General features: G+C 43.8%; 1 protein-coding gene across 6 annotated transcripts in view; it reads right to left on the reverse strand.

Annotated features, from left to right (window-relative positions):
* Positions 1-17,184, reverse strand: part of BAG6 (BAG cochaperone 6) — a 2,260,316-nt gene that overhangs the window by 1,917,932 nt on the left and 325,200 nt on the right. For all 6 annotated transcript variants that reach the window (XM_044083264.1, XM_044083261.1, XM_044083265.1 and 3 more), the window contains one exon: positions 815-944. In XM_044083264.1, the coding sequence (XP_043939199.1) occupies positions 815-944 (130 nt within the window). The remainder of the gene's footprint in view (positions 1-814; positions 945-17,184) is intronic.

The raw sequence follows: 17,184 nt of genomic DNA on the forward strand, positions 1-17,184 counted from the left end.
TTAGTTTTCATTTTTAGGACAAGGTAAAGTCAGTTTCATTTGGGAGTAGGTTTGGTTGGGATATTTTGTTTTTAAACTATGTATATTACTTTATTTATGCTGTTCCAGGACTGTTTGGGTTATTTTGTTGTTGCACTGCATTGCAGTGTACTAATGTTGATCATCTACTTGTAGTAGTGGAAACTGACAATGTATTCATTTGTTTCCAGTTATTCCAATTTGTATTCCTTACGGTCAGATTTGATTTACTTCATATGATATGACGTTGCTTGTGTGTTACTATTTTTATGCACCTTGGGACAGAACAGTTTAGGTGAGTTGCTTTATTCTGCACTTCATTTTGTGTTACTGGTCATAATCAAAAAAGGGTACAAGATCCAGTCTACTTGCATAAGACAAAAATAAAAAAAATTGACTACTTAAAAACAGATTAGTTCCATCACCAGTAAAATGCTAAGCAATAACAAAAGCTATGACAAATGAATGTATACAACCACATACATTATTACTACCATTCAGGCTGAGAGTTTCCATAAGTCAAAGTGAGTTAGCCAAAGATGATCAAATTATTCCAGAGAGAAATGATGGCAGTGTTATGCATTCAAAGAAGCCAAATTCCTAATACAGTTTACATATTAAATGTCATTTTTATATTTCAATAATTCAACACACTGTTTTTAACAAAAAAGGATCTCTGATCTTTGAATCTAATTTTAGGTGCTCCTAAAACCATGTCATTATATTCTGCACTCCAAAGGACTACTCAAAATACTTATTGTAGCACACTACGGTAGTAGATTTCAGACGTACTTACATTGTTATTGTAGTCAGCTGTAGAGGCTGTGCTCAGGATGTCTTGGTAACGCTGAATAAATGGTTGAAGTCTAGACTCCACTCTTTGTAATTCTGTTAATACATCTAAGTACTCTCTTGGAGATGGATGACTGAAGGAAGCAAAGAAGGGGTTAAGTAAGGATGTCAACAGTAATTTCATAATTTAAAATGGCAACAAACCATGACTCGTATACTCAAAAACAGTAATTAGAAGTAATACTGCAGGCATTTAACTAACTGTGTCATAGACAAAGTAGGGTCACTGCATCAGATATGAAAACTGAGCAGCCATGTTTTCCTTCTAAAAATAACAAATTCTCAGTCTCCGCTATCAATAAGGATATATAGCCCAAAGGGTCCTACACCTGAGATCATCTTCACCATCATAAACCCCCCCCCCCCAATCTTCTACATGGGATCAGGGTGTCATGTCAGCTCTTGCCATCTCTTTCAATTCAACGTAAACATGCAAAATAGGCAAGGGACCAAGATTAACAAGAAAATGTTAAAAAAAATTTGGAACAGTTTTCTACCAAGCCAATTGCATCTATACAGCGTAAAGCACCAAGCCACAGTCCACAGTGCAACAAGGTAAAATCTGGCTAGATGTATACAGTAGCAGTGTGAGCAAGGAAATAAAGTGCTGATTAGCTCAAGCAAATATAGCAGCCTAGCTGCACAATTTAAAAGCTACACTTAAACATCGCTCCCAATAAGAAAACTGTAAATTAAGCCAGAAGCAAGTAGAACACCAGTTTCTTCCTCTTACTAGCAACAAACAAAAAAAAGGGGGGGGTCTCCAAACAAAACTTTGACATGTACACAGCATTAGAAATAAATGACATTTAAAAGCACACAGATGCAGTTGGATTACATAAATAAGAAAACACTCAAGACATATGTAGCAATCAATTCCAGCAGCAGTGGGTAGAAAGAAAATGCAGCAAATAGCCCAACCAAATACAGAAGCAAGTTCTACTATGGAGGACAACTTAATAGCTACACTTAGAGAGACCACCAATAAAAACAAACAAATAAATAAATAAATTTAAATCTGGAGTACTCAGGATGCCCACTGCACCAGCAGTTTTTCATTCTCACTTGGAAAACTGCCAACACTGACCTAAACAAATAAAAGTTTGGGACAGTAAATGATATTAGCAGTAAATCCACTTTAAAAGTACACAGATGGAACGGAACTGAATAAAAATACATACTATAGTCTTGGAGACTGTAGGCAAGGTGAAATCTGGGTAGTACTGGTCAGTCCAGTAAGTGTGTAGCAAGAAAATATAGCACAGAACAGCAGGTCGCACTTTGCTTACATAAGTCATACAAGATGGATCAGTTGGTCTGAGAAGTGAATCCAAACAATCTTTGTCTACAAGGTATTCACAACTAGTACTTGAAGAAAAAAAAGACTTTCAGCTCCACCCAGCTTATAGGAAGCTCCATCTTTCCAGGAGGACCATAACCCTTGAACCATGCGAGAGTGACCTCCCCAAACTGGAAAGTGAAATATCTATCTAAACGAGCACATGGGTCACTTGCAAGTAGAAGAGAAGGCAGACGATCAAGTTGCTGGAAAGTGTCCACCACTTTAAGACAGGGAATAGTAGCCTGGTTCCATGATAGCAATGAGGGCATGATGTAGCTACTGGCACATCACAAAACCAAATGTAACATTTGTATTCCTCAGGTCTGCAAAAGGCACTATCAAGGACTGTAACTTTCAAGTCCAGACGTGGTAGGAACTGGACCCTGTACTATGCCATCAAGGAAACCAAGTTCATAACTTCCTGGGACCTCTCCCAGGGCAGTGATGAGCAGTACTGAAGAGCATGCATCTGCATGCATTCCTGTGAAAGCTATCAACTGTGACAGAGTTAGACAGAACATCTCCAAGTTTATGGTTATTTCAGGACACCGACATAGGATAGGGTCCTCATCTTACAGGTGCTTAAACTGGGGTCCTGGAAAAGGCCATCAGAAACTAGTGGTTCAGAGAAAGGAGCACATGGATATTCAGCCACCATGGCTATCACTGTTGCAAAGGCATTAAATACAGATATAGCCCAAATGGGAACAAGTGACCCCTACCTACAGCAAATAAAACAAGCCTCCTATCGGAACTCTATCTGCTGATGTATAAAAAGGTAGCTGTCGTATGCAGTAACACTAGTAGGGCCATCCTATGGTAACAGACAAATAGCTCAGACAGTCACCATCCACAACATAAGAAATGTGCTGGCTAAGTTACTGGCACATACAATGGGACAGAAACAGTTCACTCAGGAAATGACAGAGTAAACACAATGACCCTGTTTTTAAATGAAGGAAAGCCTCTAGGGCCCCTTCTGACAGCATATTCTGAACCTGTCCCAAGAACTTTGTTGAACTAGTCTTTTAATGCAATCCATTTTGGAGGATGGTCCATGAGCTCCAACTGACCATGTCTAAAATTCTTTGATCATGGGTGATGACACTCCAACCAAGGGTGAAGTCAAAAGTACAGTTTTGTACCTATCATAAATGTAGATGTTCGAGTGTAGACACTGCTGCAGTCATTACACTTGGGTTATCCTGCCGTCAGGTGGTCCCGCAGTCGGCCAGAGTTCCAAAGTCTTGGTCTGGCGTCGGTTGCTGTCGCCTCCTCCCTGACGTCAATGCGACAGGGGTATATAAGATGCAGCCGACGCCTTTTTCTTCAGTTTTTCTTGCCGCAGATGTCAGGTGCCTCTAAATATGTAGGCAATTCCAATTGCTAATAAAACATACATAAGAAAAGCAAAAAACAACTTACAGCTACCAGCAAATACTCCCCATAGGTAGCAAGGGCAGAAGACATAGGTACATACCAGCCAGTAAGAGGGGAAGGAGGGAGGGTAACCTGGACTGCAGCATTGTCTACACTTGAACATCTACATTTATGGTAGGTACAAAACTGTACTATGTTCATCGTGTTACACTGCTGCAGTCATTACACTTGGGTAGAATCCCAAAGCTGAGGAAGGGTGGCTGGTCCTATAAGGCATTAGGGGTAGCTATAAGGCCCTGGAGCACTGCAGTGGTGAAGCCAGCTCTGGATTTAGAGTATAGAGGCAGATGGTAATGCTTGGTGAAGGTGTGTACAGAACTCCAAGTTGCTACTTCCAAAATATCCTTGGTAGGTACTCCCCCGAAGTAAGCAGTTGAAGTCACTGTAGCCCTGGTGGAGTGAGATTTAATGCTGCTAGGTACAGGTTTTCCATGGTATGTGTAGCAGAAACGTATACAATGTCCTATCCATTTTGAAATAGTCTGTTTTGAAATGGCTTTTCCCTGTGCTCCTGCAGCATATGCTACCAATAATTGCTCAGATTTTCTGAAAGCTTTGGTTTTGTCCAAGTAGAAGCGTAACTGCCTGTGAATGTCCAAAGAGTGCAGTAGTCTCTACCCTTTATTCTGTGGTTTAGGATAAAAAGTTGGCAGGTGAATAGTTTGGTTTAGAGCCACACTGGATACCACCTTTGGCATAAAAGTAGGGTTAGTTCATAAAGACACCCTTGTCCTGGTGGAAAATGAGGAAAGGTTCCACTGCCATTAGTGCCTGTAATTCTAAAACTCTTCGTGCTGTTGTTACTGCCAGAAGCAGAGCAGTTTTCCAAGAGATATATTTTAATTCGGCTGTGTTGGCTGGCTCAAAAGGAGGTAAAGATAGTTTCTCCAAAACAAAGTTGAGGTCCCAAGTTGGAGTAGGTGCTCTACGGGGCGGTCTTATGCTTTTAGCTCCTCTGAGGTACTGTTTTAACAGAGGATTAGAGAAAATTGGTGGATCCGTGTTGTAATGAGCTGAGATGGCAGAAGCGTGGATCTTGGATGAGACGGAGAGTCCTTTGTCCAGCATCTCAGTTTATTGTAGTATCGGAGGAATGTTTGGGACAAGAGGGTCAAGGCTGTGAGCTTGGTTCCAGGCACAGAATCTCTTCGATTTATCCGAATAGGCTTTCCTGGTACTAGGCCTTCTGGCCTCCAGAATGACATCCATAACAGCTTTGGAGAGAGGCATTGCTTGCTTGACTAAGGAATCTTCCATGCAGCTAGGTTTAAGGTCTTTAGCTGGCTGTGTAGTGTTTGTTTGTTGTGCTGAGTCAGCAGATGTGGGATTTGAGGCAAAATCCAGGGTGGTTCTTGTGCTAAGCTCCTTAAGACTGGGTACCAGTGCTGGTGTGGCCAGTCTGGTGCAATCAGGATCATCTTTGGCTCTTCCTGCCTGGCTTTTCAGAGTACCTTTGGCAGGAGCGGTAGTGGTGGGAAAGCGTATACTTGTAGGTTCTCCCAGCTGAATGAGAGGGCATCCACTTTTCATGCTTGTGGATTGTAACTTCTTGTGCAGAATTTTTGTAGCGGACAGTTTATTGGGGATGCAAACAGATCTATGTCCGGGCTCCACCATTTCTGTGTTATTCTGAATATTTGTGGATTCAACTCACATTCGTGGGAATCCATGATGTTTCCTGCTTAAGTCTGCCGGTGTGTTTTTCTCTCCTGGCAGGAATTGCGCTTGCAGATTAACTTGAAGGTTTATAGATGTGTTCCATAAGGTCATAGCTTGTCTGCATAGGGGGTAGGAGTGAGTGTCCCCTTGCTTGTTTATGTACCACATAACTGTGGTGTTGTCTGTCTTTAGTAGTAGTTGTCCTGGATGCAGCAGGTCCTTGAAAGTTATAAGCACATTTTGTACAGCTAGCATCTCTTTTTGATTGATGTGAAGATGCCTTTGTTCTGCGGTCCACGTGCCCTGAATACATTTGCCTGCCATGTGTGCTCCCCAGGCGTAATCCGATGCATCTGTTGTCAGTGTTTGCCTGGCTGTGTAAAAGGCTGTCCCTTGTTGAGGTGACAAGCTTGAGCCCATCACTGAAACTCCTGTTGAAGGCAAGGGATTAGTGGTACAACTGTTTCCAAACTTTGACAGTGTTGAGACCATACATTCTTTAGGTATCATTGTAGTTTCCTCATATGCAGTCTGGCATATGGAATTAGTAGTATGCAGGATGCCATGTAACCCAAAGCCTGCAGAATTTTTCTTGCAGGGAGCTGGGTCTTTGTTGCCATCAGTTGAACGTATTGTCAGTTGTCCTTATTTGTCTGGCATGAGATAAGCCATCGTTGTGTTCAAGCTGGCACCCAGGAATATAATCTCTTGTGAGGGCACTAGTTTTGATTTCTTTTTGTTTACTTTGTACCCCAGACAACGTAACTTTTTTACAAACGCCAGATGCCTTAGAAGAATGTCCTTGCTCTCTGCTTGAATCAGGCAGTCGTCCAGGTATGGATAAATATGAATTCCTTTCTGTCTGCAAAATGCAATTACTGGGTGCCAGCCACTTTGTGAAGACCCTGGGCGCAGTAGATAAGCCAAAGGGCAGTGCAGAGAATTGGTAGTGCATTGAATCAGCTATGAATCTGAGGTATCTTCTGCAGCTTTGTCTGACAGGGATATGCAGGTATGCCTCTGAGGTCCAAAGTCACGAGCCAAGCTTTCTTGCCCAGCATGGGAAGAAGCTGCTGTAATGTCAACATTTTGAATTTCGGAACATCCAGGTAAGTGTTTAGAGATGAAAGATCCAGAATGGGCCTCCAGGCTTTGTCCTTTCTGGGTACCAGAAAGAGTCTTGAGTAAAATCCTTGTCCTTGCTCCTGTGATGGTACCTTTTGAATAGCTCTCATATCCATGAGTGGTGTAATTTGTTTTTGAGCCTCTGCCCATTGATTTGGTGGCAGATTTGGCATTCCTTTTAACCTTGGCAGAGTGTGAAAGTGGAACCTGTACCCTTGAAATACAATGTTGAGAACCCATTTGTCTTTGGTGATCATTTGCCAATTGTGGTAGAAGAGTGCCAGTTTTCCTCCCAAGGGGGCTGCCAAGAAGGATTTGTTTGGCAGCTGTAGTGGGAAGTCATTGGAGCTGCTTTTTATATGGTTGGGGCCTGTCTTCCCCTTCTTTCTGGCCTGATGCAACCCATTGCCGAGGCCCGTAAGTTGTGTTGACCTCTACCTCTTGGACGTCTGTATCTTCCCCTTTGAGGTCTGTCTGTAATTGGAAAGGACCAATTCTTAGTTGGCCAGTTTCTGCTAAATCTAGGAGGCTGAACCTGTAAGAAATCCTTCACCGTTTGCATAGATTTTGCCTTATCCTCCATTGTCTTTAATACCTCTTCCGCCTTAACTCCAAATAACACGTCCTGCTGCAAAGGTGCATCCAATAATTTTGCTTTAACATGATCTGGTAATGTACGTTCTTTTAACCAAGCATGTCTTCTAATGACAGAGCCTGTAACTGCTGCTCTGCAGGAGGCCTCTAGAGAATCAAAACCACATTGCAAAGTATGTTTTCCCACTTGTTCAGCTGCATCCAATAAATCCTGCATTTCTTTAAAATTAGAAGGATCTGATTCTGGAAGCATTTTTTGTTTTAACTGAGACAGTAAAAATTGCTGATATTTTAGCATGTGTAACTGGAACTTTAAGGCTCTCATTGCTAAAGTTGCAGACGTATAAACTTTCTTTCCCCATCTGTCTAATGCTCTGGAATCTCTGTCAAAGGGAACTGGATTATTGGCTGATGAGGCCTTAAATCCTTTGGGTCCCTGAGAAATAGTTTCAGGGTCAGCTACAGGGCTTTTATACAGAAATTTATGTAAGTCAGGGACTCTGTAGTACCTGTCAGGTTTGACAGGGGCTGGAGGTAAGGAATCAGAATTTAAGCTGGATTCAGTATACACATCACCCACAATATCTAACAATGGCGGAAAGCAAGGGGTCTGTGTTGAGGTAATAAAAGGAAGTCTCTGAGCCTTTTCTTGGATTCTGAGTAATCCTGGCCTTCTCAGTGGAAATGCTCCATCATGGTATGTAGGGTTTCCCCAAAGGAGTAGTCCTTAGGCAGTGAGGCTGATGGAATTGATTCCTCAGCATCAGAATCCTCATAAGGGGGTAAAGTGTATCCTAGGTCTGAGGATAAATCAGAAGAGATGGACACCTGGTCGGAAGAGTCATAGTCTGCATCCTGTCGAGGCCTTTTATCAGAAGGGGGATGGGACCCCCTGATCAGAGTAATTAGGTCTTCGGACATTTTGAGCATTTGTTTCTTAGGCATGGAGGCCTGTCCTGGAGAATGCTTTATTTGTTTCTTTGACTTTAAAGGAGGCTTAGACTTAGCTGAGGGTTTAATGCTTAACTGAGTAGGTCTGAAGACACCCTCTGTAGCTGTGGGTTGCTCAGCTACTCTGGATCCCTCTGAAAGGTTAGTCTCAGTAGGCTGAAGAGCTTGTGCGTCCGAAGGCCCAGCCATCTCCACGTGGGAGTCAGAGGCGGCTTGTGGTTCTACAGAAGCGATAGTCAGGGTCTGCGAAGGCGCCTCGCTGAAAACCGGAGAACTGGTGACTGGCCTAGAAGAGGCTTCATCATCAGTTTTGGACCTCAGAGGCCTATCCTTGTCTTTGCGCTTTTTGTGTATTCCGGTCGTCGGAAGTTCCGACGGCATGGTATAATTGAATTTTCTACCAAAATAATGCCGGGCAAAATCAAACCGACTTTTAATAGTGCACTTGTTAAACCTAGCACAAAACCAACAACCAGTAACGTCGTGGTCAGGGCCTAGGCATGGGATACAATAGGAATGGAAATCCTTATGAGGTATTTGCTTCCCACAAGAAATACAGTTATTAACTTTTACTAACATCTGTCTGAGGCAAGAAAGTTTCCCCAATGGGGTACTTAGCTTTGTAGAAGACTTTGGTTCTGGATTCGGAATGAAAATCTCAGGAGACTGCCGACCGGCACTTGCGAACTGCTTTTGCTTCGGGCACTGCGCGGCAAGAAAGACTGAAGAAAATGGCGTTGGCTGCATCTTATATACCCCTGTCGCACGTCAAGGAGGAGGCGACAGCAACCGATGTCGGACCAAGACTTTGGAACTCTGGCTGACTGCGGGACCGCCTGACGGCAGGATAACCCAAGTGTAATGACTGCAGAAGTGTAACATGATGAACATCAGCTGTCTCCTCAAAGGTAGTCCAAAACACATTCTGACTTGCAAGAATTGAGTCACTGGAGTCATCCTTCATGAAAGGCACATATATAATAGTGAGGACAGGATACTGTGATGCCAGGCAGCTTTTCTCAGAAAGGGAAAAAAATCATTCCTTTTTTGAGGCTGGCCAGGAATGGAAATGGAAGAGGATCACAAAGATGCTTCACATTAGTGGCGGTCTGTTTTAGCTTCAAAAGACCAACAAGATTCTTAGAAGCCTGACTGCTTAATACTTCACCCAAAGAAATGAGTATTAAAGATTATGTTTCAGAGTTCCCCTTAAAAGGCAACATTAGTGACACCATATTTTACAAGCACATACACAAGTCTGTGGATCTGGCCAAAGTGCAATCATGTTTAAACTAGAGTATGTTACACAGATGCTCATCTTAGAAGGCATAGTTAAGAGTTTGAATAAGGGTCCTCCTTGGGTGAAGACTCAGGGAGGGTAAGCAGGCTTTTCCAGCAAAATGATCCATAACACAGAATTGGAATTTAGGCAGTACTAACAAGAAGGTGAGAACCCTAAGCACCTATGCAGCAGAGGAATACACCCCTCCTGCCATACATATCCAGAATTCGACTATCGGGCAGCAAGGCAGCAGAAATGTAGTGGTCTCCAAGACCTATTCTGAAATAAAAGGTCACACACAGGTGTCTGCTCAAGGGTGCCAAGTGAGAGAGTCATTACATTTAGCCACAGGCCTGCAGAAGATTACTTGATTTATTGAGGTACAGAAGCAGATTCAGAGAGTTTCCATATTGTCAAAAGTGTCCATAGGATGAATGATCCCGCTTCCTCTGTCTTCTTACTCAGATATTCATTCTGATATTTCTGGTGGGAAAGAATAGGAAAGTACAGTTTTGTACCTACCATAAATGTAGATGTCCGAACTGGATAGCATCTGCAGTCATAACAACTGGGTTGTCCTGTCGTCAGGCAGCCCTTCAGTCGGCCGGATTCCAAAGTCCGGGTCCGGCTTCGGCTGATGTCGCACTTCACCCGACGTCATCTCTGTTAGTCTTCGGGTATAAAAGCATCAGCCGACGCCATTTTCCTCAGTGTTTCTTGCCCCAGATGCCAGTAGCCCTCTTGAAGGCTAAAATTTGGATAGATGCCAATGTTTCCAAAAGATAGAGGTAAACACAAAAATAAGCATGTATGTACATATATACAAACAAATACACCATAAAAGACTCCCCCCCACCAGCTAGCTATTAGGAGGGTAAACACCCTAGGAGTACCACAGAGGGGAAGGAGGGAGGCTAATCCTGACTGCAGATGCTATCCAGTTCGGACATCTACATTTATGGTAGGTACAAAACTGTACTATGTCCTTCATGGATGCATCTGCAGTCATAACAACTGGGTAGAATACCATAGCCAACTAGGGAGGAGGATAAAAGTAGATTATGGTGTGTTTAGGATCCCTTGCAGTACAGCAGTGGCAAACCCTGCTCGGGATCTGGAATATAGAGGCAAATTATAATGCTTGGCAAATGTATGCACGGAGGTCCAAGTAGCCGCCTCAATAATGTCTTTGGTTGCCACTCCTCGTAAGAAGGCTGTGGTAGTGGCTGTTGCCCTTGTAGAATGAGGTCTTATGTTCTGTGGAATTGGTTTTCCATGGAAGGAGTAACAGAATCGTATGCAATTTCCTATCCATTTGGAGATTGCCTGTTTGGAAATAGCTTTTCCTTCCCTTCCTGTTGCATAGGCTACAAAAAGTTGGTCAGTCTTTCTGCTATTCTTTGTTCTGTCCAAGTAGTAGCGTAGCTGTCTATGTACATCCAAGGTATGCAGTATTCTTTCCCCTCTGTTTTGTGGGTTGGGAAAGAAGGTAGGTAGGTGGATTGCCTGGTTTAAAGACACTCTGGATACCACCTTAGGCATAAATGTAGGATTAGTCCTCATGGACACTCTATCTTGGTGGAAGATTAGGAAGGGTTGCACTGCCATTAAGGCCTGTAGTTCTGAAACCCTCCTTGCTGAAGTAATTGCCAGTAGGAAAGCAGTTTTCCATGACAGGTGTTGTAGGTCTGCTGTTGCTGCTGGTTCAAAGGGTGATAGTGTCAACTTTTCTAGCACAAAGTTTAAGTCCCAAGCTGGTAATGGTGGTTTCCTTGGAGGTTTTACATTCTTGATTCCTCTGAGGAACTGCCTGAGCAAAGGGTGCGAAAAAACAGGTGGATCAAAGCTGTATTCTGCTGAAATAGCTGATGCATGTATCTTGATGGAGGAGCAGGACAGGCCTGAATGAAGAAGTTCGGCCAGATACTCCAGAATGTTAGGCATATCTATGTTTGACACATCTTTTCCTCTTTCCGTACTCCAAATGACAAACCTTTTCCATTTTCCAGCATAGTTCCTTCTTGTTGAAGGTCTGCGTGCTTCAAGAATAATGTCTTTAACTCTTTGGGAAAGTTCTGGATTAGCTGCTGCTATGTGATGTTCCATGCAGTCAGTTGCAACGTTTTTAGGTTTGGATGTAGGATGCTGTAGTTGTTCTGAGTTAACATCAAAGGCATCAGGGGTATTGGCCACATATTGTTCCGAGACATGCTCTTCAGCAGTGGGTACCAGTGTTGTCTTGGCCAGTTTGGAGCTATCAGGATTATCCTTGGACGTTCTTCCTTGATTTTTAGTAGTACTTTGTGTATCAAGGGAAGAGGTGGGAATGCATATGCTGTTAGGCCTTTCCAGCTGAAGGAGAGCGAATCCACTTTCCATGCTAGTGGGTGGAATGTCCTTGTGCAGAACTTTTTGAGCTGGTGATTGAGAGGTGATGCGAATAGATCTATCTGAGGCATTCCCCATTTCTTTGAGATGGTCTTGAAGATGTCCGGGTGCAGCTTCCATTCGTGGGCATCCGATGTGGTTCTGCTTAATATGTCTGCTAGAGTATTTTCTTTTCCCGGTACAAATATTGCCTGTAACTGGATGTTGTAGCTGAGTGCCAGGGTCCACAGCTCCAAAGTCATTCTGCATAGGGGTATGAATGAGTGCCTCCCTGTTTGTTGATGTACCACATGACTGTGGTGTTGTCTGTCCTTATCATCAACTGGCCCTCTTGGAGAAATGGTTTGAACTTTTGGATTGCCAGTTTTACTGCCAGCATTTCTTTTAGGTTGATGTGCAGGTGAAGTTGATCCTGTGTCCACAATCCTTGCACGCATTTGTCCAGCATGTGGGCCCCCATCCTAGGTCTGAAGCGCCTGTTGTGATGGTCTGGCTTGCTTGACATCTGCGAAAGGGTAGGCCTGGGTTTGACTGACATGCCTGAGCCCACCATAGGAACTCCTGCTTTAAGCATGGAATTAGTGGGATTTCTGTTTCTAGGCTGTGTCTGTGTTGGGACCATAAATTCTTTAGGTACCACTGTAGTTTTCTCATATGTAGTCTGGCAAATGGGACCAAGATTATGCATGATGCCATGAAGCCCAAGGCCTGCAGTACTTTTCTTGCTGTTAACTTGTTCAGTTTTGTTAGTGCCAAGAAGTAAAGAGGGAGTTCTTTTGTTTTTCTGTAGTCAGGAATGCCATTTGTTTTACTGTGTCCAATTCCACCCAAGAATGTCCTTGTTTGGGATGGTATCAGCCTTGACTTTTGTAAATTGACTGTGTATCCCAGTGCTTGTAGCAAGTAAATGACCCTTTGTAAATCTGTTGTCAGCTTGCTTTTGTTGTCCCCTTGTAGCAGGCAGTCGTCCAGGTATGGGTAAATTTGAATTCCTGTAGTCTGCAATGGGCGATTACTGATGCCAGGCATTTTGTGAATACTCTGGGCACAGTAGATAAGCCAAAGGGCAATGCTGAGAATTGATAGTGCTCTGATCCTGCAAGAAATCTGAGGTATCTTCTGCAGATTGGTCGAATGGGGACGTGCAGGTATGCCTCCTTGAGATCTAGAGTTACCAGCCAAGACTCCTTGCCCAGCATGGGAAGAAGTTGCTGTAGGGTCAGCATTTTGAATTTTGGGACAATGATGTATGTATTTAAGGTGGACAGGTCGAGAATTGGTCTCCAACTTTTTTCCTTTCTTAGAACTAGGAATAGTCTGGAGTAGAACCCCTTTCCTTGCTCTGCTGTTGGCACTCTTTCCACAGCTCTCATGTTTGCTAACTCCATTATCTGTTGTAGTGCCTCTGTTTTTTGATTTGGAGGTAGATTTGGCATTCCTCTTTGACTGGTAAAGTGTGGAAGTGAAACCGTAACCTTGATCTATGGTTTGTAAAATCCACTTGTCTCTTGTTATGTAGTGCCAGTTCTTTGAAAATAAGGTTAACTTTCCACCTAGAGGAGCTGCTATTTGTTCCCTGGTAGGCGGATTTAGGGTTAAGTCACTGTGGTTGTGCTGATGTAGTGGCAGTGGTTGTGTCTGTGCCTCTGTTGTTACCTTGCCACTGTCGCCCTCTGTAGGCACCTCCTCTGGATTGGTTTCTGCCTCTGGAACGCCTATTCCTGCCCCTTTGAAATTTTGTGGAGTCAGGAAAGGACCAATTTTGGCAGGCCAGTTCCTGCTAAACCTTGGGGTTGAACCTGCAAGAAATCTTTAACCGCTTGAACAGATTTTGCCTTTTCTTCCATTTTCTTCATAACCTGCTGGGCAGGTGTACCAAACAAACTTGTCTTATCCATAGGAGCATCTAGCAACTTAGCTTTAACATGATCCGGTAAAGCTTGCTCCTTTAGCCATGCATGCCTTCTTATCACTGTGCCAGTCATGGCTGATCTAAATGAAGCCTCCAGTGCATCATAGCCACATTTTAAGGAATGGTTGCTAACCTGTTGTATGTTATTTACCATTTCTAATACATATTTCTTTTCAAGAGATTCATCAGTGGTTAGTTTTTTAGTTAACTGATCAAGCATAAACTCTTGGTATTGTATCATGTGAAACTGACAGTTTAAAGCTCTAGCTGAGAGAGTAGCTGAAGTGTAGACCTTTTACCCCATCTGTCTAATGACCTTGCTTCCCTTTCAGAAGGAATAGGGTTTTTAGCTATGGTCGCGCTACTGCCTTGGGACCCTGGGATATAGTTTCGGGTCTGCAAGTGGGGCCTTGTAAAGGTGGTGATGAGTATCTGGCACCCTGTAAAATCTGTCTGGTTTGGCAGGGGCTGGGGTAAAGAATCTGGAGCGGAGCAGACATCATTGAAAGCATCATCCACCACAGAGAGAACAGGAGGTATAGCTAAGGGCCTGTGCTGTGGGAGGTGCAGAAAGGTCCTAAGTCTTTTTCTGGAGTCTGAAAATCCTGTTGCTGCCATTGGAACTGCTCTCGCATGGCATGTAAGGTTTCCCCAAAGGAGAATTCTTCTGGTGGGGAAGCAGCTGGAATGGATTCTTCAGCATCAGAATCTTCAAAATTGGAGAAAGGAGCCTCTGGCTGGTCCGTTATGTCTGATTCGTCAGCAGAATCATCAGAGGACACTGGCTCAGGGGCTCTGCCCTAGGTCTCTTCTCTGGGGCTGAGAGGCCCTGTCTGGGTGAGATTGAGATCCTCTAATTAATGAAATTAAATCTTCTGCCAAAGTAAGCATTTGAGAACTAGAAGAGGGCCTGGTTGTGGGGGTTTAACAGGCACTGTCTTAGTAGTCTTGGCTGCTTTAGCCCTGGCGAAGGCCTTAATGGACATGGCTGCTGGAGGCCTAGCAGCACCACGTGCTGGGGTAGAGACATCCAAGGGAATGGTGTCTGATAAGTCAGTGGCAACCACCGTAGTGGATAAAATTTCTGAGGCCGATTCAAGAGTGGTAGCAGGGGCCTCAGTTGTAGAGATAGGTTCAGCTGTACTTTGATCAGTTTTCTCGGTTTCGCCCGAAACCGAGACACTCGCGGTTTGCTTAACCATGGTTTCGCCGAAACCGCGGACCGCGAGTGTCGGTCTTTATCTTTGCGTTTTTTGGCGGATTGGGTAGTCGGAGGATCCGACGGCATAATGTACGCAAAATCAGAACCGAAAAACTGTTCTGCAAACTCCGACCGACGCCTAAGCGTTCATCGGTTGAAAGAAGCACAGGCCGAACAGGCTGCTACGTCGTGGGCTGGGCCTAAACAAGGCAGACAATAAGAGTGGAAATCTTTATGAGGTATTTGTTTCCCACAGGTTAAACAATTATTAACTTTTTCTGACATCGGCTGAGGCAAGAAAGAGTCCCCAACGGGGTACTTAGCTTTAGAAGTCTTCGATAGAAGTAATCTCTGGATCCGACCGACCGGCACTTGCGAACAGCTTCTGCTTCGGGCGCCACGCGGCAAGAAAGACTGAGGAAAATGGCGTCGGCTGATGCTTTTATACCCGAAGACCAACAGAGATGACGTCGGGTGAAGTGCGACATCAGCCGAAGCCGGACCCGGACTTTGGAATCCGGCCGACTGAAGGGCTGCCTGACGACAGGACAACCCAGTTGTTATGACTGCAGATGCATCCATGAAGGACATCTTGAGGCCATTCCATTTTGGATACTGTAAGCCTTAAGGTCTGTGTAAATGAGGGGATCATCTGGGGGAAATGTAAGTGGCAGTAAGAATTCACTCTTCCTGAATATCTCATAGGGAATAGACTCCGCATTCTCTGACTCATCACATAAAACAGACAGGGAGGTAGAGATTTTCATAATGCACAGTTTCAGCACAAGTTCATACATTAATAAGGTAATGACTTATGTAATAGGTGTTGGTAAATGGGAAGTTTGCAGGCAAGTGTCCATTGTAGGAGAGGCATAACAGTAAGCATGTACCAGGCCTGGCGCATGCAACAGGTTACAGTCCATAAGGATACACTCCTGCACCCATGACAAGCCTCCACTGAACATCTGCTGGATGTTCACACCCTAAGTCACAAAAGCCCTTTTGTAAGATAACAACATTCTCCCAACCAGGGTTGACAGACCCTAATGAAAAGCCCTGGCAGGTGAAGCACAGCCTCAAGTACCCCTGACCTGGGTTCAATTGATTCAAAGGGCTGTTCTCAGGGATCAAGTCAGTCAGATTCAAGTTCAAGTGAACCAGCTGGGAAGCCTGGTTACCGCATCCATCCTGAAAACCCCCAAGTCATTGTCTGAAGGTTATGTTTCTTAACAAGATTAGTCATCTGTTGAAACAAAGGACTTGTATCAAGTCTGAGCTCTCTCTAGCAAAGGAAATATGATCACAACCTACCCATCAAACTTTGGTCCCAGTAGTGAGGCACCATCTCAGGCCACAGACAATATGGTGGACCTTCCTGAAAAATCTTGCTTGCACAGATTTTAACTACTGCCATCTCCCTAGCGGTAAGCCAGGTATGGAACACCTCTCTTCAATATCGCTGTGAGGCAGAGTAGAACGCATGATGCCTATGGTAAAGAGTTTTAATAGGAGTCGCGAGTAGCAATTTGACAGCCGCAAAAAGACATTGTGTAGATATATCTAAGCATCAAATGCAGAACCTTCACTGATAAAGACATGAATAGAGATTCAGTCTGTGTATGCTAACGAAAAAAATAAATGGAAGGCTCAGGAGCAAAGCACACTTAAAGCTACAGCATGACATCACAACATGTGCAGGCAGTGAGCACGTGCATTCATAGTCATGGGAATCTCCTGATGTTGAATAATGTCAGAAGTTCAGGATAAACCCAACTCAAGGCCAATCAATTAAAATGTCACCTGATGCTGGGTCAGACTACTTTGGAACCAGTACCAGAAAAAAAACTGGAATTGGAGTAATGTACAGTTGCACAAATCCTACTTGCCTGTAAGCATTGATACTCTAATTCCTCACAGTCTCAGTGGTAATTTGAGATAATCTGCCAAGGTAACCCAGTACTGGCCAGCTAATCTGCCTTTTCTTTCTTGACAGCTGATTGGCTGAGCATATACTGCGAGGGAAGCCTACAGCTGTCACAGGGAGTGGCTGCTTAGGTTTTTCCCTTCCAAAATGGAGTAGAGAAAAGAACATGAAGCCAGAATTATCTAACAAGAGTAAATCTGCATGCAATCAAACCAGCATATAAAAAACCAAATCCAACAACAAAGAGGTTGAAACTCACCTCATCTATGTAAAATATGGGGGATGGAGGGTGGGTGCTGCCACTGAGGCAGTGAGGAATTTGAACATTTACTGCTACAAGTAGGACTTGTGCAACTGTACTATGTTTTTTTTTTAATTCCCAATGCCTCAGTGGCATTTTGTGTAGATTCCCAAAGCTTACCCTACCCTGGGAGGTAGAAAGATAAGGATCTAGGAACCCCTGGAGAAAGTACAGTAGGGTACACTTACCATGAAT

This window comes from Protopterus annectens, chromosome 9.part0 (genome assembly GCF_019279795.1).
Source record: "Protopterus annectens isolate FY-2018-M chromosome 9.part0, PAN1.0, whole genome shotgun sequence".
Taxonomy (NCBI): Eukaryota; Metazoa; Chordata; order Ceratodontiformes; family Protopteridae; genus Protopterus; species Protopterus annectens.